This window comes from Hylobates moloch, unplaced genomic scaffold (assembly GCF_009828535.3).
Source record: "Hylobates moloch isolate HMO894 unplaced genomic scaffold, HMol_V3 SCAFFOLD_8, whole genome shotgun sequence".
Taxonomy (NCBI): Eukaryota; Metazoa; Chordata; class Mammalia; order Primates; family Hylobatidae; genus Hylobates; species Hylobates moloch.
Genome location: NW_026652283.1, coordinates 127,513,850 through 127,539,347, shown reverse-complemented (window position 1 = coordinate 127,539,347; position 25,498 = coordinate 127,513,850). Strand labels below are relative to the sequence as shown.

Genomic DNA, 25,498 nt, shown 5'->3' with positions numbered 1-25,498 from the left:
ACCTTGAATCAGGCACCTAAAAATGACTAAAATGAGTTGTATGTATGTTTTACCACAATAAAACCCTTTTCATAGATACAGGCACCTGCCCTCACAAAATGCTGTACAGATTGACTGATGGTTTTTTTTTTTTTGAGATGGAGTCTCGCTCCGTCACCCAGGCTGGACTGCAGTGGTGCGATCTTGGCTCACTGCAAGCTCCGCCTCCTGGGTTCACGCCATTCTCCTGCCTCAGCCTCCCGAGTAGCTGGGACTACAGGCGCCTGCCACCACGCCCAGCTAATTTTTCGTATTTTTAATAGAGACGAGGTTTCACCGTGTTAGCCAGGATGGTCTCGATCTCCTGACCTTGTGATCCGCCTGCCTTGGCCTCCCAAAGTGCTGAGATTACAGGCTTGAGCCACCGAGCCTGGCCTGACTGATGCTTTTAACACTTACTAATACCAAGAACAGACGACTGCTTCTGTGACAGGAAAAACAGGTATCCGATATGATTCACAAAGCAGAGAAGAGAAAAAAAATTCAACTGTAATCAAACTACTTAAACTAGAACATTTTAATATCCAGAAAACATTCTTAAAACAGAGACTTTCAGATACAAGGTGATTGAAAACTTCATAAAAATATGAGCTTCAAACTATATAGCTTAACTTAACAGAATGTCCATTTTCAATTTTTACAGTAAGTAGAAAAACAGAATCAAGTTTTATGTAGTAATTCAAGACATATATAATTGCAAATAAGTGAAAAATTTCCATTTTACCCCAATTTCTCATCCGAAGCCTCAGATGGCATCTTGCCCATCAGGAACAAACACGTGAACAAATAATACGGCAGAAATGTCTTTCAAGTTCCCAGAGAACTAACTCTAAGCTCATCTCACATTTGTCTTTTAAGTTTTTTGTGAAAGAGGAGCTGTCCTTAAAGAGCTATTCCATTTTAGTCACTGCTCTTCTCAGGAAGGATATGTGTGATCCAGTAACTCAAGAAAGTTGAGATTACTCTGGCATGGTCTGGAAAGCAAAAAATACAAACAAACAAAAAATAAAACAAAGACAAAAAGAAAAATTATAAGTTATTATTATGTAGACAAGAGCCCTTGGGCCAAAAGTGAACTCCCAAATAATCTAATAAAATGCAACTTTGGCATAAACCTGATGTTGAAAGTGACACATTACCCTTCTTAATCACACATTCTGTGATCAGTATGGCAACACAATGGCTCAATTCTGAATACTTGTATTTCACTGGGGTATGAACCCTTGGTTCACTGGCTCTATTACACCTAAACTTCAAAACATCACAGTGCAATATTATAGGCTTAACATCAGACCTGGAAGAAACCCCACATACAAACTGAAATGAAAATGAAATAGAAGTTTATGTCAAGGACGAACAAGTAGAAAAATGCCAGAAGTGGAGCCGTGAGTGAGACAACACAGGACCACGTGGCGCCCACGTCATGAAACCAGGGCTGTGGCAGTGCCGGCCAAAGGCAGCCGAGACACCACAAACGTGACGCCACAATAGCCCCTGATGTCACCACCAACCCTCAGGGCTTCACAGCGGGGACATGGCTCCAACCTCTGAGCCCACTGGCCCCGGCTCTGACGTCTGTGCTCACTGGCCTCACCCGGGGACACTGGCCACCAGTGAAGGCTCTCCCCAAGGTCAGGTTTTACAACTTGTCGGGGCACCAAATGCTGCACCTGGAATCTACTGCTTCTGAAGTTTCCAACCACAGAGGGCCAAGCCACAGACAACAGAAGCCTCATCCACGCTCCCCCCAGGCAGGCTCCATCCCACCCAGGGACAAGTTCCTGAGCTCTAGAAAGCCCCAACAGTCAGGATGATAAAAATCTAATCACCATACAGAGGCTTAGAGGAGGGTGATGTTCGGAAATCCGTAGCCCTTCTCAGTGCAGGGTGCGAGGAACACTCAGGGAATGGCAGCTACTACGGATAAGGAGTGCGTGTAATAAAACGTCACAGCAGCGGGAGAGCTTGGCCCTAACGCTGGCGTCGCAGCTGAATGCAGCCCCTATGACTGAGGAAAAGTAACTGCTGAGCCAGAGAAGAGGGAGAGGAGACACGATCGGCAGGAAACACCCACGCCTGCTTTTCACATGTGATCTCTGTGCTCATCCTACAGAGGTGAGAGACACAGTGACCAATTAAACTCCTAAGCTAGTTTTACGGAAAAAACCCTTAATTTCAAAAACTCGTACAGGCCAAGTCTGCATTAAACAAATACAACGTGTGAAAATGAACTTCATTGTTTGTAAGATTTTATTTCATAAAACAGCTAGACATAGAAAAACTTTAAGCACATATCCTACAGAACTCAAAGGAGTCCTTTCTTAGAGAAAACAGGTTCCTACACACAGTTTAGTTCTCTTGGTGGCTTAACGTAAATGTGTGTGTATACAAAACCTGTCCGATGATTTTAATGTAAGAAACCAATTGTTTTAATAATGGGGGTTCTGTTAAATTCCCCACAACTGCCAAAACTCTTTTGGTGCATTTCAGAAAAGCTTCAAGTGTGAGAAACAGAACAAAAATTAAAAAAATTAAAAATTTAAAATCATCTCTCATAAAAATCTCCTATCAGTTTAACATAATAAAATCGGCTTTTTTTTTTTTTTGCCGTTTCAGATAAATCTGATTATGGAAATCTAAGTTTGTTAAGTACTTGCTGTAAGAGGCCTGACAACCAACCAGAAACAAAGAGATGCCGGCCTGGGGCCAACGCCGCACTGTCCGCACACACAGGTGCCTTCTCAGGAGCACTGCCACCTTCCTGGTGGGGCTCCTCCTCTCTCCTCCACTGTTGCCCGTGGGCCCTGCTTCCTCCCCCAGTGTCGTTTCTCATGGCCCCTGGCCACGTTCCTGGTGGGCATCTGTACTCACTGTCCCTGACCTCTCTCCTCCCTGCACTCCGGGCCCTACGGCCCTCTTGAGCCTCAGCTGGAACATGAGGTCTGACTGGCACCTGCAGAGCTGCCCAGCACTGCGCTCTGGGCACGGCCTCTCACCTCAAATCCTATCTTTCTGGGAGCCCGTCCTCCTCCAAGCGGTGACCTGGTCCTCTCAGTGTCTCACCGGCCACTCGGCAGCTCCCACTGGTTCTACCTCCCTGGTCCACCTGGATGTTGGCTACAGCTGCCTAACCCGTGGCTGCACCTTGGCCCACGCTGCAGGGCTCTCTCGGCAGGTCCTCAGCAGCCCCCACCTGGTCTCCATTCTCTATCTCCTCCATCCAGCCTCAAGATAACAGCCCAGAAGCCTCATAGCCTCCAGGAAGCTCCTGTCTCTGTCTGTGTAGAAGCCCACAAAGCTCACATGCCCAGGGTCCCATGTGCCTGGTCCTGTCACCTCTCCCCCTTCTGAGACTCACTCAATGCACCTGGCCCTGTCACCTGCATCCCCTGGTCCAGCCACTGGGCTCCTCCCATGTGCCTGGCCCTATCACCTCTCCACCTTCTCCACCTTCTGCGACTCACATCCATCCCCTGGTCCAGCCACCGGGCTCCTCGCAGCGCCCAAACGCATGGGTTCACCCATCTCAGCGCATGTGCACTTGGCTGCAACAAAACCCTCCTCTTCCCCCTCCTCCACAGCCTCATCTCCAGGATCTGTCTGCAGCTCTATGACGCATCTCACCGAGTATCTGGCTTGTCTTCCAGCTCCTCAGCTAGGGAGCAAGCGCCCCAGGGTGGGGTCCCCACCAGCCTTCCTCAGTGATAAGCTCCACAGCCCGGAGCACCACGCAGGGCAACACAAAGCCAGCACCTCCTCGATGGATGAGGGCGTTCTGCATAAAGGCAGCTCCTCCGGCACCCACATGCTCTGCACACTGTGACTCCAGCCTCGTGGTCCCTGCAGCCCCCGGCTCCCTGCGTTGGTGCCACGGCATCATCATGCCACGGTTATGTAACTGTTCGCTACCTGGCTTCTCTAACATGCTGGTCTTGATGCCTCAGCAACCCTGAGGGTTTCTACGGAGAGAAACCACTCCCGACAGTTACTCTGAAACTCCCTCCACAAAATCTGCAGAGCCTCCTTCACTCCTTCTCTGGGATGGGTGCCACAGATGGGTGCCACACGCCAGCCCTGGGCCAGGTGGGCTGCTCTGCACTCAGTGGTGTGCAGGTAAACGGCTCAACAGCCTGAATTTCTGATTTTCAGCATCTGCAGGTTTCTGTGGCCTGAATACCCTCACCAGAGCTTGTGTCACTGCACACGGCATTGGGAAGACATAAGCACACCTGCTCCAGCACACAACAGTTTGTGTGAAAAGGATGCCTGGTGAAGATGGCACAAAATAAAAGTCAGCATCACCACGTCAGGGGTTCAATAAGGTACCAGAGAGTTGGAGGCAGCAACAATTTACCATCTACCAGCAGAGGAGAAGGAAAAGAGGAAGAAATGAACTCACTTCTATTTAAACTTAGGAAAATTTGGCTCCAAGAGTTGACAGCTCCCAAGTCTGGAAACTTAGACTGCACATGCATTTCTGCATATATTATGGGAAATATTTTTATATCAAGCAGAGATGCAGGAAACCTGTTTCTCTCTGGGACTCTGTTCTCTCATGCCATATGTGCAGTGTCATATTTTCCAACTCATTGCTGTTTTGGTGGCGTGTAAGTCTTTTAGAGGCAAACCTCGATGAGACTATCTTAGCAGGACCTTGAATAAATCGTACGGTACTTACCAGGAGGCATCGTGCAGTGTTCTGGGAACATTTCCAGAGCATGCTTCAATCTCTCAGTATCTTGCAGAAGCAGCAGCGTTTTCATGTGGTACAGGATGGACACATCTGAGGGCGGCATGCTGTGTGACGCAAGACGGTCCAGCAGCTCCTCAGCGGCATCTGCGAGGGCAGCTGAAGCTGCATCTCTGGAGACACCTACATAAAGTCAGTTGTGCTTGGAAATACAGTTTTGTTTTTATTTCTATAAACTAAAGGTAAGCTTCCGTCTCTTAAGGAAGGTCTCAAACCTATGCTTCCACATAGAATGAGATGTCTGGGAGATGAGAGGCTACCAGAAGAGAGAATCAGAACAGAGCTCAGTACAAAATACCACTGCTTCAACGACTGTGGAAACCTGGCCCGTCTACACGTCTGTCTGGTGAGATGGCTCCCCTGGCCCATCTACACGTCTGTCTGGTGAGATGGCTCCCCTGGCCCGTCTACATGTCTGTCTGGTGAGATGCGTTCCCTGCCCAACACACGACTCAAGGCTAAGAACAGAAGCAGGATAAACCAGACAATGAAACCAAGCTCTCTAGGTCCACGCCACATCGCTTAAAAAAAGAATCAGATCATGGCTGTTGAGAAGAAATCAAGCAGAACTGAAAACAAGCCCCTGACTTCCCCTGGGTCTGGCTGCTGGTCTTGCTTCTCTGGCTGCTGTTCAGCAGTTTGACTGCAATGCGCTCGCCTCTGGTGGTTTCGGTGTTAACCCTGCTTGGACTTGGCAGGACTTCTTCAATCTGTGACTCTGTGTCCCGTGACAATCGTGTAAAACTCCCAACTGTCACGTCTCTGTTCCGCCCCCGCTCCGTCCTCTCTCCTCTCCACCTGGTCCTGTTTCAGGGACACCAGACTTCCCACTCCATGTCTGCGTGCTCTTTCCTGTTTTCCATCCGTTTTCTCTCCACCCTGCATTCTGGAGACTTTCTTTCACCTGTCTTCCCGGTCACTAATTCTCTTTTATGCCAACTCTCATTTGCTGTTTCTCTGTCTTTTGAGGCCTGGATTTTAGTTACTATATTTCTCAGGCCTAAAATTTCCATTTGGTTATTTTAGTAGATTCAAATTACCTGGCGAAATGCTCCAATTTTTCCTCCCTGCCGCCTTATTTTAGGCTCCTTGTCTGATAATATCAGCATCTCCCACTTCGGCTCTACTGCTCTTTTTTTCTTGTGGTTTTCGGTGCTGTGGTCCTGTCTCGTGGCATGCCCAGTAAACTGTTGCTGAATGCATAGGAAAGACTGCAGAGGTCTAGGATGGCGATATTTTCCTCTAGAAGGCTCACCCTTTGCTCCGCCACGTAGACCGAGTAGAGGTGGATCCCCCGGACTGTGCAGGGACTGAGCTGACTCCAGGGTGACCACACATTTGGGACAGGGTCGTCTGCCTCTGGGCTGCCCTGCTCTGCTGGGCTCAAGGGTCAGGCCGATCCTCATCTGATCAACACCTCAAGATGGCAAAGAGGCCCCTATGTTATTCAGATGCTCTCTGTGTGGCTTCTCATCTTCCACCCACAGCTTCAGAACTGGGCAAAGGCTCTAAGGGAAGCCATGCAAAGTGTTGAGTTCTGTTCTCTGACCTCTGAGTCCACTGGCCCCAGCTCCAACCTCTGAATCCCCCGGCCCCAGGTCCAACATCTGAGCTCACTGCTCCCCAGGCTCCGACCTCGGAACCTGCCGGCCCTGGCTCTAATATCTGAGCTCACTGGCCCCCAGGCTCCGACCTCTGAACCCCCTGGCCCCTGCTCCAACCTCTGAGCCCACTGGTCCCCAGGCTCCGACCTCTGAACCCGCCAGCCCCGGCTCTAATGTCTGTGCTCACTGGGCTCCAGGCTCTGCTTTTGGTCTCTCAACCTCTGAGGCTGGTTTTTCTGCCTCTCTGGGCTCCACCAGGTCCTTTCCCTAGACCCTCACTCAATGCCCACACTCAGGACTGGCAGATTCCTGAAGACAAGTGGCTGCAGATGTTTCCATGATAATCTCCCCGTGAGGGTTCCAGGAGTTTCATCTTTCTATGAGCTGGTTTCCTGAGTAGCTTGCTGATTCTTTCAACAGGTGTTTCTCAACCTGGCTTTTTGGTTACTCCTGGCATGACTGTTGGTCTCCCCCAAGCTGCTCGATCACATACACAATAGAAAGTTTACTGAGATCTTTCTGAATTCTACGTCTACTTTGCAGTGTCTTAGCCATGTCTTCCTGATGTGCCATCTGGATATGTATTTTCAATTTGTTAATACAATCTGCTCAGAAACACACTAAAGAGGAAGAGGCTAGAGTGCTCTTCGTGTTGAAATCAATCTATTAAAAATGGTACTTCTGCATCATTGTTAAAATCAGTTACTTACTTCCCAAATTATTACATAGCTGATATTTCTCAATCTTGTTCATAAGAACACCATCAAATGCCTTGCTTAAATCTGGATCTGCTAAACCCACCACATTAACCTGAACCTGCTGGTAAAGTCATTGAAAAGACACCTATACCCGCAAAAATTAAAAAGTATTAAAAAAAATTAAAGGGAAGAAAGCCAGGAAGCCAGCCCACGGTGAGTGTATCTGTTCTGGGGCAGCCACGTGTCCCTGGGTCAGCTGTCAACAAAGCGTAGTGTAGATGTAAGCAAGTGCCATCTGTGACATTAAACCTATGTTTATTTTCCTTATCTTACGTCACTACAAACAACTGCACAAAAATGCTTGCTGAGAAATCGTGCATCCGTTCTATGTGGAAGATAAAATGAAATCTGTCCTAAAGGCGCAAGCTGTGTTTCCTTCACCTCTCAGTCTGCTTATGAAGTGAGCTCAGCTCATCAAAACCTCCAATCTGGATTTATCTCTTGCTTAGAAAAATAGCATGGATGCCAACAAACTCCAAAACCTGACCTTAGAGGCATGGAGGACACGGGGCCAGCCTGTCCTTGGCACAAGCCACAGCTGGCCACGGCCACCACACTGCTTCTCTGGATACGCCAGGGGCCCACGCCCATCCACATCATTGGTGGAAAGCACATAAATACTCTGATCTTTGACTTATAACTAATTATTTACATTGAATATTTTTAACATATGTTTTAACATTTAAGCATTATATTTGCTTCTTTTAATAAACTTTTAAGTGGATGTTACTATGCAAGAGAAAAACAGTAAAAAAACATACCGTCATAAAAATACATTTCCTGTGTTGACTTCAAAAAATTTAGAATACTGTCTGCCTTTTCATTGGTAATTGTATCATCTTCCTCACTGGCATCCGCACCGTCCTCCTCCCCAGCTGGTGTCGGGTCTTCCTCGCTGGCGTCCGCACCGTCCTCCTCCCTGGTGTCTTCAACGTCTTCCTCCCCAGCCCACGTCGGGTCTTCCTCATTGGGGTCTGCACCGTCTTCCTCCCCGGCCTGTGTCAGGTCTTCCTCGCTGGCATCCGCACTGCCCTCCTCCCCAGTGTCTTCAACGTCTTCCTCCCCGACCCGTGTCGGGTCTTCCTCATTGGCGTCCACACCTCCCTCCTCACCAGCCTCTCCCACACCTTCTCCTTCACTGCTGCTGTCCTCTGGCTGGTACATGAAACTGACACCAGCAGCCTTTGCTGCCAAGCCGGCTGCTTTCTTCCTTTTAATTTGCTGTTTCTTTTTCAGTTTCCTTTTTTTATTTTTGCTTATTGTGGGGCCATCTGTGTGCTGTGGCTGAGATTTCTCCTGTAACACACTCTGCTGTTTCTCTAATTCTGCTTGTTCTATATGAATATTATCGGGATTTTTAGATTTTTTCTTTGATTTATGCTTCCTAATTCTTCTTCTCTTTGGCTGGTCATCAGGATCCTGATCTGTTAAAAAAATTCAAATACAACAATTTTCAGTACAATGAAACCATAACAAACACATTAGGCTAAATAAATTTTCCATCAGGATCTCATAGTTTTAGTAGAAAAAGAGTTTATACTATTTACTTTGGTGATGCTCAACTTTACCATCAAAGATCCTGGGACTAACATAATATACATTAGCAGCCTACTTTTTTTTTTTCCCCATAAAAGGCTCATTTAGATGTATATACACTCACAGATGCGACAATCATAATATATGGTGTGTTTTGAAGGATGTACAAGTTGTTGCTTTTTTTTTTTTCTTTTTTGAGACAGAGTCTTACTTTGTTGCACAGGCCGGAGTGCAGTGGCACAATCTGGGCTCACTGCAACCTCTGCCTCCCAGGTTCAAGTGATTCCAGTACTACAGCCTCTCGAGCAGCTGGGAGTACAGGCAAGTACCACCATGCCCGGCTAATTTTTGTATTTTCAGTAGAGACGGGGTTTGGCCATGTTGGCCAGGGTTGTCTCAAACTCCTCGCCTCAAGTGATCCACCTGCCTCAGGCTCCCAAAGTGCTGGGATTACAGGAATGAGCTATTGCGCCTGGCCAGTTGTTGCATTTTTATGGTAAAATTTCATTTCATTTCTATGGGCCTTTCCCTCTATGGCGGGGAAAACCCTTATTTCTTATGTTTTTTTTTTTAAATTTATTTTACAATTTAGTCCTTTCTAAAGTTACTTGTGAGAATAAAAAATAAGTAACGATGATTTCCCCATCTGAGTCAGAAACAGGTTGCGTTTTGACACGAAGTGAGGACGGAGACCCGGTGCCCCCTCGGTGAGGAGAGAGACGCGGTGCCCCCTCAGTGAGGACAGAGACACAGTACCCGCTCGGTGAGGACAGAGGCACAGTACCCGTGCTGCTGCTCCCTAATAGAAGGGTCTCAGATGAGTAACTGGCACCAGGCAGGGGCAACAGAGGATGTGTGTGCAGGCCAAGAACAGACAGCACATGGCGCACACGCCCTGCCCCACACCCAAGCCATGCCCAGACACTGATGGGTAAAGTCTATACCACAGGCGTCTGTGCCACGGCCGGCACACGGCTCCCAGGTGTCGCCCGAGCAGATCTAGAACTACAAAGCTTACCACTGCACCACGCCAAGGGCGGGGGTTCAGACAGTTCTCATTTTTAGGAAGTGCCTGTTAGAGTTTTCTAAGCTGTGCACTCCATCATAGATTGTGAAGAATCAAGATGAAACAAGGTGAGTGAAGTTTGTGAGACACTGTAAAGGCAGCTTCCCTATCATTTCCACTCAAGCGCTTTCCCTTCACCTCCGAGATGAGATAGAATACATGAGTTCCTCTTCCACAACGAAGCTCTTCAAAGCGGCTTCCTATTCTCTGTCTCAACAGCCTCCAGCACACCACCCTTAAAGCCCAGCGCCTGCCCGCGTGCTGGACAGGAACCCAGCAGAGGGTGGGCTCCAGGCTCTTTGCCAGCTGTGGACACCCTCAAGCCGTGATGCAGTCTCACCCCACGGCTCGATTAAGCAGTCACATCGGTTTCTCTCACCCTGAAAATACAGAAAGTATTTTACCAAGCACCAGCCTCCCCTCTTCATCGGATGTAGACACCTCCCAGCTCTGTTCATGGTCAAACTGAACGCCGCTGTGAACTGTGAGATGACATTGCTGCCGCTTTGTGGAACAGAGTTCCCACCGTGTCTTGATGTGATTGACATCCATTCTGCACAGCCTCCACCGCCACAGCGTGGCAAAGGCTGAAGCAGCTCCGCACACAGTCGCAAGATGAAGCCGCCCAGCCTGAGTCTCCTCGACACCTTCATCTCGCTCCTCACTCACCAGTGGGTGTTTGAATAATTTCATCTGCGAGCGTCTGCTGCTATTGGGGTCCACTGCGCAGGTCTGACCAACCGGCCTGGTCCAGACATCTTTGAGGAGCAGCCCCTAGATCTGCCCTGAATGCACTGATGTTTAAAACCAACCACGTCTAGGAAATCCATTTTAATTTCCCAGGTTCCGTTAAAAAAAGATGAAATTAAGCCTCTACTCTTAGGTGTCTATTAAAAAATATGATTGCCTTCATTAATTTGGAGATAAGTAACACGTCGAGTGTTTTCCCACCCACAGGAAGCCCCTGTGGGACGCGACAGGTCACAGGGGCGACCCTCGTCACCCAGCAAGAATGCTCGAGAATGCTGGTCATCAACCCCCAGGCTCCTCCCGGCACGTCCTTCTCTGCCAGCTCTGTCAGTGCGGCTCATCGCCAGTGTCGTACCCCGGGGTCAGCTTCCCCTCCTAAGACTACAAGCCAGACAAATGGTTGCCCTGTTGAGATCGATTGCGCTATTGATCAATTTTTATAAGACTATAAAACAGTAACTTAAAAAGGTGAAGGAGGCAAAAAGGCCACAAAATGGTAAGTTTATCATGTTTTTTCACATAAATGTGTGTGCGTGTGCTTTTGAAAAGGAAAAGTTAATATACATTAAAAAAAAGAGACTGCACATCCATTTCTCAGGATGCTCCCTGCAGTTGCTCCTTGGGTGGTCTAAGTATAGGCTGCTTTTTTTCCCCCACTGATTTCTCTGATTTTCAAGTCTAGTTTAAGAGACGAGGCTTGAAAAACCAGCATCGGGAACACAGAAGTGCTGATATGTCTTGTTGGTGTTAAGAAGGTAATGAAAGGATACTGCACACAACGCCATGCAAATCAGTTAATCCGTTAGATTCCTGAGAAAAGTACAATTTATCCAATGGACACACAAAGAAACAGAAAATCATAATATTCCTGCATCTGTCTTAAAAAATGAGTCTAGTTAGAAATAATCCCACAAAAGAACTTCAGGCTTAGATAGGTTCACCTGCGACTTTTATTAAACATTTAAAGAAAAAGTCTTGGGAGGCCGAGGCGGGCGGATCATGAGGTCAGGAGATCGAGACCATCCTGGCTAACACGGTGAAACCCCGTCTCTACTAAAAATACAAAAATTAGCCAGGCGTGGTGGCAGGTGCCTGTAGTCCCAGCTACTTGGGAGGCTGAGGCAGAAGAATCGCTTGAGCCCGGGAGGCAGAGGTTGCAGTGAGCTGAGATTGCACCATCCAGCCTGGGCGACAGAGTGAGACTCCATCTCAATAGAAAAGAAAAAGCCAACCCATGTCTTACATACCCGTTTCCAGAGAGCAGAAAAGATACTGACCCCTGACGACTCCGACGTCCCTCAAGGCTCTGGGCCCTCATGGCTCCGACGTCCATCACAGCTCTGGCCTCTTATGGTTCTGGCCCCTCACAGCTTCAGCTCTGACCCCTCACAGCTTTGATCCCTCACAGCTCCTACTGCTCACAGCAAGTGACCCCTCACAGCTCCCACTCCTCACAGCAATGACCCCTCACAGCTCCCAACTGTCACAGCTCCAACTACTCACAGCAGTGACCCCTCACAGCTCCCACCCCTCACAAAAGCTCTGGCCCCTCACAGCTCCCACCCCTTACAGCTCCCACCCCTTACAGCTCCCACCCCTCACAGCTCCCACCCCTCGCAGCTCTGTGAGGCCCCCAGCGTCTCCACTTCCCTGACAGGAGTATTGCAAGAAGGGAGTGACACGGGCCCATCTCTCCGTGGATGCTGCTATCAATATTCCATGCAAAATATTTACGAGATTCCACTCATGTAAAGTGTATGATAAAATCTCGAATCAAACTGCCTCAGAAGAAGAAATCTAAATCAGATACAAGATACCTACAAGAACCCACAGCCAAGGTCATAAGGGACGGTGAAACGCTGAAAACGTTTTCTCCAACAGGTCCTGTGACATCACTGTGGTCACCTCCACACCGGGGCCCCAGGCAGGGTACGAGGGAGACAACGTGTGCAAGAGCTGGAAAGGAAGAAACACAGCTGCCACCCCTGTGAACACAGAAAGTGCAAGAGAATCCACAGCTGCCACCCCATTAACAGGCAAGTGTGTCACAAACGCAGTGGTCACTACCCAGGAGAAAAAAGAACCCGCCACCAACACACACATCACGAGCTGCAACATCCTGACAGTGTGTGAGAGAGCCCAGACTGTCCCCGCTCCCCCATTTCCACACATCACCTGGCCCCACTTCTGTGAGTCCTGGGGTCTGTGAGGAGATCCACTGGGGCTTCCTGGACAGGGCAGAGGGGAGGAAGGGGCAGTCTCAGGGCACAAGGAGACCTGGTGGTGACTGACACATTCATTATTTCAACTGCGATAGTGGTCTCGGGGTCATGCTACACGCAGACTCATGAACTGCACATTTTGAACGTCTGTGATGCTGCCCAAAGCCTCTAAGAAACACCGTATCCCAGAGCCAGACCGGATACGTTTGGCAGGCTCTGCCACACCAGCTTGTGGCCTCTGCACCCCACTTCCCCTGCTGTCAACTGGGGGTGTGACAGCAGCTCCAGGGTCACCCAAATCCCCATGCCCAGAGCCCTGCAGCGCTGCCCTGCCTGAGGAGGCTGAGTCATGGTGGCTACTCCATCCCAGATCTCAAAGTTCCTGATGCTTCTGGACAATGGAGCACTGTACAAAATAGCTTACGATCTACCTCACGAGAAAAACAACATCCTTTAACTCTGTCTTATTTAAAACACGTGCCTGCGTTTGTGGTGAGACATACCCAGCAAGGGTCACACCAATTTCATAACTGAGAAAAAAAGATGTTTATGAATGACTTTCACGTATGAGATGGAGAAAAGCTTCCCTGGGGATTGGAGTCTCATACAAAGAACGCAAGAGTAATCAGGACTTGGAGGAAGAAAACGCAAGCAGGATTGCAAAGCAGTGCCCTCCACCTAACTTAGACAGAGGTCCTCCGCAGGTCTTGCCACCAGAAGCCACTGAACCCATCCGTTTTACAACTGTTGAGCTTCGGTTCATTCAGACAGATCTATTTCTTTGTAATGATGTTTTCATTGTGCTGTTAGGTTTCCTGCCAAGCCAGAAACCATTTCTGAAGCAGAAGCCGCACTTACAACTGGGTGGGAAGATGGCCAGCAGAGGCTGCCCGGCTGAGCCTTTGTCAGGCTCCGGAACCTCCTCCGAGGCCCACCTGTGCGCTTCCCTGCAAAATCCAGTCTCAGCAACAACCCTGCTAAGTCACTTTAGCAAGGACCCCACCCTTGACACCTGATTGGGTTCCTCACCCCACCACCCCTCGGTGACGTCTGATCGCCCTGTCTGCCTTCGTTAAGAATCCTGATGGGTTGGCTTAGCCAGAATCTCCCTCACCTTTGATGTCTCCTCTCAGTTTTCCATCCACCCCCACCCTGCCCGTTGGCTACAGATTCCCACTTTTCCTTGTTGTATTTGGTCTTGAGCCCAGTCTCTCTCCCCCCGTGCAAAACCCCGTTGTGGTGATCCCTGCACCTAGGGTGATGTCCTGAATGAAGTCTTCCTCACTGTGGTCTGACAGGTGTCTTGATCACCGTAACACAATCATAGTCGCAACCTCCTAGCTTCTCAAAGTCTCATCTGAGGGGTCTGCCAAGCATTTCATTCTCAGGTTTAGTGAGGAACACAAGACCCTAAGGAATATTACCCAAAATAAGACAGCTGGCTCAGCAGGTCAAGGGGAAAACAACTGAGGCTTCATCCAAACAGCTCTGAGGCCCTGAGCATGTGCTCTGACATGGCGTCCCAGTGGCGCTGACATGGGACCTTTTACCCTGATGCACTGTGACTTCTCCGCTCATGCCGCACCCTCCATATGACTTTTCAGAACCACTCCACAGACTCCAAATGTCCACATCTCCAGGGCATCAAAGGCCCACAGTCTACGCCCTTCACACCCAGCAGCTGAAAGCAATGTGAGGGAACCAGAGGCCTGGCTGTTTATAATCAGAGCAGCGCACTTTGAAAAGCTGCCATCCCCAAAACATACCTTTCAGACACACTAACTTCAAAAGTTAGTGTGACAATGTGTCAAAACTCTCTCCGCTACTATTTGGCACCTACGTTCTGATGAACTGCTGGAGTAGAAATAGTTAGATACCAAAAATAACCAGTCTTCAGATTATTCTAATTCTCACAGCTGCACCTTCTTACATGAAAGTAGGCTAGGCATTTTAAAGGAAATATGAATTTTATTCTAGATTCAAATCTAGCCTACAAATTGCATCTGGTAATTACCCTCAAGCTACCAATGTCCTCTAGGTGCTAAATAAAAAGTAGTAAACTTCTTATCAAGTTGATCTAAACCCCATCTGTGAAAGCAGATCTTTAAAACGTACTAAGATGAAAAGCTTGCAATTGCTGAGTGTGTTGTTTGCCTAAAATCGAGGACAATATTTGCAATAACACACATAGATTGTACTCATTTAGCCAAGGAAACACTGGAGTCTCACAGACGTGGACACTCAGGCCTCCTGAGAAGCATGTCCTGCCCCGAGCAGGGTGGTTTGAGGACCCTGGAGACTCAGGGATGGACGAGCGGGGGCTGTGGCTGGTGTGGACCGTGGCAGTTGCTTTCCATGTAGAAGACCTGCCACAGAGAGAGGAATTCATGTTCGGTTTGGCTTTTGAGGATAAAATTCAGACCCGGCAAACAGGGCTTCAGGGAACGAAGGTGGCTCACACGGCTCCTGGGACAGAGACTTCTCAGGGCCTCAGCCACCACGGACTGCCTGTGAGACGCGGAGCACCCCTCCAGGGTCAGGTATGAGGGTCAGCAGGTGCCCGAACACCTTCCGAATAAAGAGGACTTGAAGAGTTCCCTGTCACTTTAAAAAAATGGATTCCCGCTCTCTCTCTCTCTTAATGGATCTGAATCTGGAGCAGTAATTTCCAAAGACAGCAAAGGAGGCGCAGCCTTGGAGCTGGAAATGTGGCTTCCTCCCCCGGCTCCATGCCAGCTGCAGGACATAATTTAGCTTTTGATTCCAAATGGCACTGAAAGAACATACGGGACCTCAATGTTATAAAAAACTGAGTTGGGCTAAAACTCGACAATCTAGATGCTAAAGTTTTTGTGATTTTGAATTTGGATGCCTGGTGGTGATCAGGAACCACCAAAGGAAAGATTTATTTTGCTCTAGATATGATCCGCTGCTAAGCTAAATATCTGCCTTATGAATACTTACTAAAATGTGGTCAAATACGCGTTATTTCATAATCTTCAACAAGATTAGCTCCTGAATTCTTCCCTGAGACAGACTTTGATACCGAAATAATGTCCAAATTTTCTAGGTTAGTTTTGAATAGGCTTGAATTATACGTACCCAAGAAAATGTTCTTATGTGTCATGTTTACATGTTTGAGTCTTAAAAACTGACTTAGTGGAAGAGTAGTTAGTGTCTCACCAAAAAACACTTTGATAGATACTTTTAAAAACAACTCACAGTCATTTTCTATAACTTTCCATAAAATGGCCAACAAAATTTTATAAGCAATAAAAGGCTTAAAATAGGGCAATAAAGTGCTAAATTCCCTTAAATAAAACTGTCAAAACCATGAGGCAAGTCATTAAATTAAAATTAGATGAAGGAAAATTTTTTTAATTTAAAGAATAGGAAAGTTAAGAAATTAAAACAGTACAAATGAAGACATTGAATTATTAAATAAATATAAGGCCATAGTAAATAAAAAATTTAAATAGAGCAAATATATCCTCAAAAAATGTTAAAATGAGGTTATATTTGTGGGAGGCTCTGAAACTAGGAAGTGTTTTGTAAATATTCTTCATCGACTTGGACTCGTGACTTTTTGAGTTCAAAACTTAACTAAAACGCTCATTTACTTCACGGGTTTTCAGTGGTACCACAGAGAAGAGTGGGGCTCTGAAGCCTGCAGCTTAATTCCAATTTCTGTCAAGACATCTGTTTTCCTCCTGGGGATATCGGGAGAACCAGCCCCAGTATTTCAACGTAGGAATCGGGTTCTCACATGCACTGGGGAAAAAAGAAAGACCACATTAGGTGCCAGATAGCGGGGGAACCAGCCCCAGTATTTCAATGTAGGAATCGGGTTCCCACATGCACTGGGGAAAAAAGAAAGACCACATTGGGTGCCAGATAGCGGGGGAACCAGCCCCAGTATTTCAACATAGGAATCGGGTTCCCACATGCACTGGGGAAAAAAGAAAGACTACATTGGGTGCCAGATAGCAGGGGAACCAGCCCCCAATATTTCAACGTAGGTTCTTTTCTATTTTCCCTAAGTGTCAGCCAGTCTGAGAAATAAAGGGAAAGAGTAGAAAAGATAGAAATTTTAAAGCTGGATGTTCGGGGCAAACATCACATGTCAGCAGGTTCTGTGATGCCCCCTGAGCCGCAAAACCAGCAAGTTTTTATTTTCAAAGGGGAGGGAGTGTACGAATAGGGTGCGGGTCACAGAGCTCACATGCTTCAAGGGCAATAAAATATCACAAGGCAAATGGGTAGGGCAAGGTCACAAGGCCAGGGTGAAACTAGAACTGCTGATGAAGTTTCATGGCCCACTGTGCACGCATTGTCATTGATAAACATCTCAACAGGAAACAGGGTTCAAGAGCAGAGAACTGGTCTGACTAGAATTCGCCAGGCTGGAATTTCCTAATCCTAGCAAGCCTGGGGGCGCTGCAGGAGACCAGGGCGTGTTTCATCCCTATCTGTAACTGCAAAAGGCAGACACCCCCAAAGCGGCCATTTTAGAGGCCCCCCCTGCCCCCGGGAATGCATTCTTTTCCCAGGGCTGTTACTTTTTAATATTCCTTACTGGGGAAAGAATTCAGAGATATTTCTCTTACCTGTTTTTGGCAATAAGAGAAATATGGCTCTGTCCTGCCCAGCTCCCAGGCAGTCAGACCTAATGGTTATCTCCCTTGTTCCCTGAACACTGCTGTTATCCTGTTCTTTTTTCAAGGTGCCCAGATTTCATATTGTTCAAACACACATCCTTTACGAACAATTTGTGCAGTTAACGCAATCATCACAGGGTCCTGAGGTGACATACATCCTCAGCTTCAGAAGATGACGGGATTAAGAGATTAAAGACAGGCATAGGAAATTATAAGAATATTGATTGGGGAAGTGATAAATGTCTATGAAATCTTCACAATTTACGTTCAGAGATTGCAATAAGCCAGGCATAAGAAATCATAAAAGTATTAATTTGGAGAACTAACAAATGTCTACGAAATCTTCACAATTTATGTTCTTCTGTCATGTCTGCAGCCGGTCCCTCCGTTCGGGGTCCCTGACTTCCCGCAATACAGGGATATTGTAGCATCTTCTTCCGAGGCCTTGTCTGGCATTTCAAGGGTCTTTCTTCATTATTATGGTAGGGACTTTCAGCCATCTTTCTATTCCTGAGAGTCTCTACAGCTTTGGGCAATTCATGTATTATTTTTTCAATAACTGGCTGGGCACAGCGGCTCAGGCCTGTAATCCCAGCACTTTGGGAGGTGGAGGCAAGCAGACCCCAGGGGTTCAAGACCAGCCTGGCCAAAATGGTGAAACCCTGTCTCTACTAAAAATACCAAAAAAAAAAAAAAAAAAATTAGCTGGGTGTAGTGGCGTGCACCTGTATTCCCAGCTTCTTGGGAGGCTGAGGCAGGAGGGTGGCTTAAACCCAGGAGGCAGAGATTGCAGTGAGATTGCGCCACTGCACTCCAGCCTGGGTGACAGAGCGAGACTCCATCTCAAAATAATAATAACCGTCATCATCTTCTACCTTTTTTTCTCAGTTATTCTTTAACTTCAATTAAATAAATAATAATATCTAGTAAAATATTCATAAATCACTCTTTTTGTAACACATTCACTTCAAGCTAAAAGCAGTGTATGGATATACCAATATCTAGACATTTCTCTAATCCAAATTGCTTAGGAATATGTGCCAACAGTAGCTTGGAAATCAAGTAAGTATGTTTAAAGAAAATAAATGGCAATAAGAAATGCATTCTTTTGTTTTTTCCTAGGCAAGCTAAAAAAAAAAAAAACCGTGTAGATCCCACAGGTGACTTATTTCAAAGTTAATGCCTGACACCCCGCACCCACAGTCTTTAATCAAACAGCCAATGCTATTCTCATTGGCTTCATTAAGCCCAGGAAGAATCCAGGAGACGCCAAAGATACAAAAACATGACCATACACAGTGCCAACCTTTTAGAAACCATCACAGCCTTTTCTGATGGCCCAGGACGCATGAGACCACCATGTCCAGGCTCTCATCCCACTTGTGGATAGGTAAAGGCAGCCGAGCAACAGGTCTCTCGCAGGACACCCAGAGTGAGAGAGAGAGAGCGCACAGCAGGGCGTCTCTCCCCTGTTCTAGGACCGGGCGAGCTTGGACACAGGTGAATGAGTGAAGTCTCATATCAATAAATCAGCAGGACAAGAAGGAAATACTGCTAGCTCTGACTGTCAGGCCCTTGAGAGGGTGAGATGCGAGGAATGCGCAGCGACGGGGGTGGGCAGCCCCCCCACCCCCCACCCCCCGCACCCACGAGCCACTCTGGAAGGGCTAAGAGAAGTCAGGCTAGGACTCCTTCAGCAAAGGCAAAAGGCAGAGAGCCACGATTCTGTCAAAACAGAGCATGGACGGATGTTTAACTCACACGGAATCCACATTAGAACTGTGCATTTACTGCATGCTTCCAGAAGCCGTGAAGTTAGTAACTATTTCAACTGGTGCTTGCTGCTAGAATCATCATCACAATAGCTCTCCACATAAATCACTTACGTTCATGATTCTGCAGCTGGATCTGAGCACAGAATCTAAGTCAATGCCTCACATCGCTTGTGATTAGGAACCGGGGAAATAGTGACACTTGCCTTACGGGCTGTTTTTATACATAATCATTCAACGCAGTTCACCAAATATTGACTTAAGACTTAATTCCACCAGGCGCCAGGATAAGGCTCCTCAGGAAGTAAAAAGCCGGCAACGCTCACGTTTGCACAAGCTTTGCAATAAGCCCAGACGGTCTGGCACAACAAACGCTAAGCATGTGGGTCCAGACTATCACCCTACGGGCAGAGAAGGGGCCCGCTAACAGCACGCGCTGAAGGGGCGCAGGGGAGAGGGGGAACTCGTGGAGGGAGGCGGCGGCGCGGGGAGCGCCCGGGCGGCCCAGGCGAGGCAGGACGCAGCGCGGACTGGACCCAGGGCTGAAGCCGGCGGAACCGGGACCAGTGCGCGCCGCGCCAGGGGGAGCGCGCCAGGCCAGAGGGGCCCGAGCCGAGGCCGTAGTAGGTGGACTTCGGGGCGGCCACGGAGGAATCGGGGGCGAGGCGCGGAGAGGCCCCGGGTGCAGCGGCCCCGCCCCGAGAACGGAGCGCGCGGAACAGCGCAGGCCTCGGAGGCTTCCAGCCGAGACGGGACCCAGGTTTCCCGAGCAAGGTCTGAGGCTCCAAGGACATCCCGGCGGCGAGAAGGCGCCGAGAGATCTGCCGGGGGCCCCGAGCCCCGACCGCGGCCCCGGCTCCCGCCGAGGCACTGGAAAGGCGGGGGAGACGCGGGGCGGCCCTCGGTTAAATTCCTCAGGCACCCAGTGCAGTTCCCGGCTGCAAAAACAGGGGAGACAGGAGAGGAGGGAGGGTCTGCAACCCAGGCGGGGCAAGGGCGCCCTCAAGGCCGTGGCGAACGGGGGCGCAGGGCGCGGCGAGGCCCCTGAGCCGCCCACGCAGGTTTCCCGACGTTCTCGCAGAACGGGTAAAGCAGGACCGCAGCCCCAGTTCCGCCCCGCCCCGCCCCGGCCCACCTCGTCCCCATCCCACTCTCCGCTTCGCCCCACCTCGGCCCCGCCCCCCGGCCCATCTCGGGCCCCGCCCCCCTAGCCCCTTGCAGGCGCCCAGGCCTGCTTCCCTCGCGGCTTCCCTCCCGGCTTCCCTCCTGGCTTCCTTAGCGCTGCGCCCATTCTGTAGGCCAGGCTCACACAGGAGCCTCCCCAGCTAGGGGTCAGCTCCTACAACGCCAGGGCCCTCCTGGCGCTCTTCCCTTTCTTAGGCCTGAGCACACCGCCCAACACAAGCGTTTAAAAAGCATTTGATATAGTGAATTACTTGGTAAACCCGATTACTCAGTGTACTTCCAAAAAGGAAAAGATGTAGCTCAGAAAACAAGCCCTACTTTAAGAACCTAATCTAAGAAGAATGAGTTAAGCAGCTGAGAAGTGTGGAAAGGTGGTAACTACCAGAAACTGGAGGTCAAAGGAAACAACTGCTACTGAATAAAAACAATGAAAAGCTGAAATCTGAGCTTCCTGGTGGCCAAAGCAAAAAAGGGTATCGATGGGAAATCTCTCTCTTACCCAACAAGAAGTACACGAGTTCATAAGAACAAAATATTTTTTTAGCGCTGAACTCTAAAGGGAATACCTTTCACCTGGATTTTTACATAACTGCTAGTGACTGCACAGTGCATAAGGAACAAGATTTTAAATGACAGTTTTACAAAAACAAGGAAAAAAGGCCAACACTCTCCAGGTCTTTTGATTAATCTGCAATAAAAGATGAATATAAAAAGCGAAACTCCAAGATGATATTTTCCCAGAGAGGTACACTCACATAAACTAGGTGAAGAGCTCACGTATGATCTTTTTTTTTTTCTTTTTTGAGACGAAGTCTCACTCTGTTGCCCAGGCTGGAGTGCAGTGGTGTGATCTCGGCTCACCATGGCCTCCACCTCCCCAGTTCAAGCGATTCTCATGCCTCAGCCTCTCGAGTAGCTGGGATTACAGGTACGCGCCACCACACCTGGCTAATTTTTGTATTTTCAGTAGAGACAGGGTTTCGCCATGTTGGCCAGGCTGTTCTCAAACTCCTGACCTCAGGTGATCTGCCTGCCTTGGCCTCCAAAAGTGCTGGGATTGCAGGCGTGAGCCACTGCGCCTGGCCTCACCTATGATCTTGACTTGATGTAAGGTAAGCATTTCCAAAACCCAATGGACTGATCAATTCTTGTGTTCCCTGAACGAGGCTTTCAGATGCTGGCGGTGCCCCCACACCCTCTGTCTCCTCCTGGAGGGGTCTGGCAGGAGCAGGAAGGTGCACCACCATGCAAGTTGCCAGCACTGTGTGCCTGTGGAAAACCCAGGGAAGAGAGGCATGTTGGGGGCGCTGTAGATATTTTCTTCTAAAAATTACATGGCTGGACTTGTTTCCGCCACAGTGGCATAGGGACACGCTGTCGTGCCCCTGGGAAGGTGCCCAGCATCCCCACAGTGGTCAGCTGCGTCCAGAGTCCTGTAATGTGGTCTACACAGGAGAAGACGGACATAAGGGATATTTTGATGACAATGTGCTTATCCCAGCTGCCCGGAGGAATGTTCACATCACTGTAATAGACTCTGTAACTTCACGTAGGGCAGTGTTCCTACGACACGCCTGGACCGTGAGAAGAGTGTCCTGCCAGATAAGTGAGTGCGCCTGCTAAATGCGGCTGTGTAGCATTCTCCATGGAGAACCTGCCGAAAAGGACAACTTTCTTCTGGCATAATCTATAGTGGGTTGTTCTGTAACTAACAGGCCAGAGGTTGACTGGCTTCTGGAGAGCAAGATGCAACCCCACGTCAACAAGAGGAGGAGTACGTGCATGTTTCTGTCTAGAGCCAAGACCCCTCAACCAAGGTGGGAGAGGTCCCAGAACCACATCCAACACAAGGCCATTCAAAACTTCCCACAGCCCGTCTGCTTCCACCTGTTCCTGACAGGCTGTGAGCCCAAAAGCACCCTGAATCTGTGCTTGTCACATTCAGAGATTACCCAAAGAACACAGACAAGACAGACTGAGACAAACGGCTGGTACTTAGGTCTTCCTGTCCTGGCTTCTGGGCACAGGCCTGCCTGTCTTCATCACAAATCCACACAGGCCCTAATTGATATGGTTAGTGAGCACTAAATCTCCACTTATCACAAGACAGTGGCCAGGTACCCAGGACAAGACAAAGGGCAGGGCCTCCCTGATGGAACTGGGACCGGCAGACCCAAAGGTGCAGCAAGTGCCGCTGCGGGGGCCTAGATGGCCTCCAGGAGGGTGGAAACCAAGTCTCAGAGGCTGGGCAGCCAGGAGGGGCCAGACTGAGGGCGAAGCACCAGGTATGCCACCCCTGCCTGGGCGACAAGGCCCTGGGCAGCCGATCCAAGTCGCTGTGGGGCCGCCCCGGTGCAAAGCAGGGCTGTGCAAGGTCCTGAGTGTGAATGCCCAGGGGGCCTGGTGCCAGGCACAGCAAAGGCAAAAACAAACAGCACTTTCCTCTGCAGCTTCCTGGGAGTTGACGTGTGGGCCCCACGTGTTCAAAATGAAAGCCAGTGACCTGAGTGCTTCCAAGAGAGATCACGACAAGAACGCTGGCCGTTATTTTTCCAGCTCCAGTTCTCACCTCTGTGCTTAAAACTGCAACCGAAAAAGCTCAAAGGCTCTTTCTTCTTGTGTGCCGTGTTCCCACACTGACCTTGGGGGGTGAGAGAGAGGGGTCCCATCCTTGCTTCTCACGGCCCCTGGCTCCTGAGGGCCCTGGAGGCTCCATCGGCTCTGCAGCTGCAAGGCTGTGCTTGGGGTTTGCTCTGGGCATTTTCTCTTCCATTTTGAAGAACAAAGGTAGGAAACACAATTAGAGGGTGGGCATTGCTGTCTTTTCCCCAACTTTACCGTTTCAAGTCACTGGCGCCAGGCGATCCTGACAGCCTGCCTGGAGGAGGTGGCAAGGGGGCCCAGGCAACAGGAAAGGAGTGACTCCTCAAGGGCTCCTGGACACATGTCATCAAGCAGCAGCTTGTGAAGTGAAATGCCAGTCTATGTGGTGCAAGTATCTTTCCACTTCCTGTAAGAACACTGCTCTAGCTCAGTCCTGACACAGCCTGCCTGGGAAGCACTGTTGGCTCATGGCCAAGCGAGCCTTCTACCCTGGGGTCCAGCACAGGCCTGCCCTGGGGACATGAACAGCGAACAGATTAAGTACACAATGAAGCATATTCACCCAGAATAATTTATCTTCATAAGAACACAATTAAATTTTCTAGTTAAATAATCTATTTAATAATTGTGTTTCAAAGATTTTCAACAGGGCTTGAAAGGATGAATCCATTATTCCCTAGTTATCTCATTTTTGTTTTTATGGTTTCTGATCCTTGAATTTAGGAAGCCAGAAAGACAAAAGCAGTCAAAAACCACATTGTGTTGACATTCAACTTAATTAATGTTTATAGTATAGAGTGTCTTAGTTTATATTGTTACAAATCATCTAGGTACAACTTTTATTTGAAAATTCTAAATTCCTCTTGTGCACCTTAAAAAAGATCAACGTGAAGCGAAAAACAACTATTTCCCCCTTAAGGTAAAAAGTATATGGGCAACTTCAGCTTTTCCATGCTCAACATAAACCGTATTAGTAGAATATTGTATGTTCTTTCATTCATACGACATGCAACAACAATAGCAATTATAATAATTTTTTCCAAAAGAGATTCGAAATACGTTATTTCCTTGATTACACATTTGACACAATCTCAGAAATTTTGAAAAACTTGGAAAAATCAAGAAAATAATATTTTGCTAAGCCAAGACAAGTAGTTAACAATTATTTAATGGTATTTAATGTGTATTTAGTTCCAGGGTACTCCAAAAGCATTAACAAACATGGGCTATAGTCATATTCCCACTTTCAATCTCCCCCATATGAAGTCTTTTTTCCTGTCATTACGAGTTTTTTAAGCATCACTTTTCATGGCTGTAAAATACATAGGTACACCATGTGGTTCATTATACAGTGTAACGACATGCTCACCCACCCCCCAAGTATAAATTTAGATACAGGTATTACAACACTGGAAAATTGGGAAATAAGAGCTTATCTGCAAAGATGTCTACCTTTCCTCCCACCCAGCATTTTACCTTCTGTGTCATCCCCGCTGGAGGCGTTCTCAGGGCTCCCACAGCTGCTGGGCTCCGGCCAACAGGGGACGTAGCCCTCGGGAGGCCCGCTGGCGGTGTAGAGCCGTCGGACAGTCGGGGTCTCAGAGCCAGCGTCTGCAACACAGGAGGAAAATAACAGGAACTGGTAAATATCACAAAATGCAGTCATTTATTTGCCTTGATTCCATCAGCATTGTTTCTGTAAATTCATTCAAGACATGAAACCAAATAGCTCAATAAAACCTAACCACTGTCATAAATACTGATTTTAGTATGTCAAGTATTGGGCCAGAAAAGCAAGTCAGCTATACATCCAGCCAAGAAAAAGAACTGTCCATGATTATTTGAATTCACATTAAATTGCTTATTATGTAAACTTCCAGGTTTTTGTAACACAATACAAAAACATAACTAATTCATGAGTATAAAGCAGCAAAATATAAACAGTTTGCATGACACACCCTTTACCATCACACCAGGAGTCCCTGGCGATTTCAGTGCACAGACTTCTGGGTCTTTTTCTCCACACGAGCTAACAACATGTATACACTGTGGTTGTGTGCACACACAGCCACACACACAACAGACACACATGCAAACATCCAGAAAACACACAGAGACAACACACAGAGATACACACAGACAGAGACACCATGCACAGCCACACACACAGACACAGACCACACACACAGGGACAACAAACACACACAGACACAGACATGTACAGAGACACACAGAGAGATACACAAATACACAGGCACACACAGACACACATACATCTTCAGGAGATCCTGTCACATACTTTATTATTATACACATATAAGTTATACATTTATATATTACATGTATCATAGAGTGAATACAGTGTGTTAAAATGACATATTGTAACAAATCTGCATACTTTTAACGGCTACATCATATCCCATGCCATGGAATTATAACCAGGACTTAACCACTTTCCTCAATGGCCATGTGGAGCTCACCAGAGGTCATCACCACCGTGGACGGTGGCTGGAACCTCCCTGCTGTGTGCCCCTCTACCAGAGGTCGTCACCAC

The 25,498-nt window shown here is 48.1% G+C and overlaps 1 protein-coding gene across 2 annotated transcripts in view; it reads right to left on the bottom strand.

Annotated features, from left to right (window-relative positions):
• Positions 1-572: 572 nt before the first annotated feature.
• The window catches only part of ERICH1 (glutamate rich 1), a 62,801-nt gene continuing 37,875 nt past the window's right edge, over positions 573-25,498 (bottom strand). Inside the window, exons 3-6 of one of the 2 annotated variants that reach the window (XM_032162537.2) lie at positions 24,421-24,555; positions 7,913-8,575; positions 4,718-4,912; positions 573-1,013 (exon numbers count right to left, since the gene is read on the bottom strand). In XM_032162537.2, coding sequence (XP_032018428.1) covers positions 940-1,013; positions 4,718-4,912; positions 7,913-8,575; positions 24,421-24,555 — 1,067 coding nt within the window. In that variant the 3' untranslated portion in view covers positions 573-939. Of the gene's footprint in view, positions 1,014-4,717; positions 4,913-7,912; positions 8,576-24,420; positions 24,556-25,498 lie in introns of those variants that run through there. The other variant, XM_058442869.1, reaches the window with a different exon arrangement.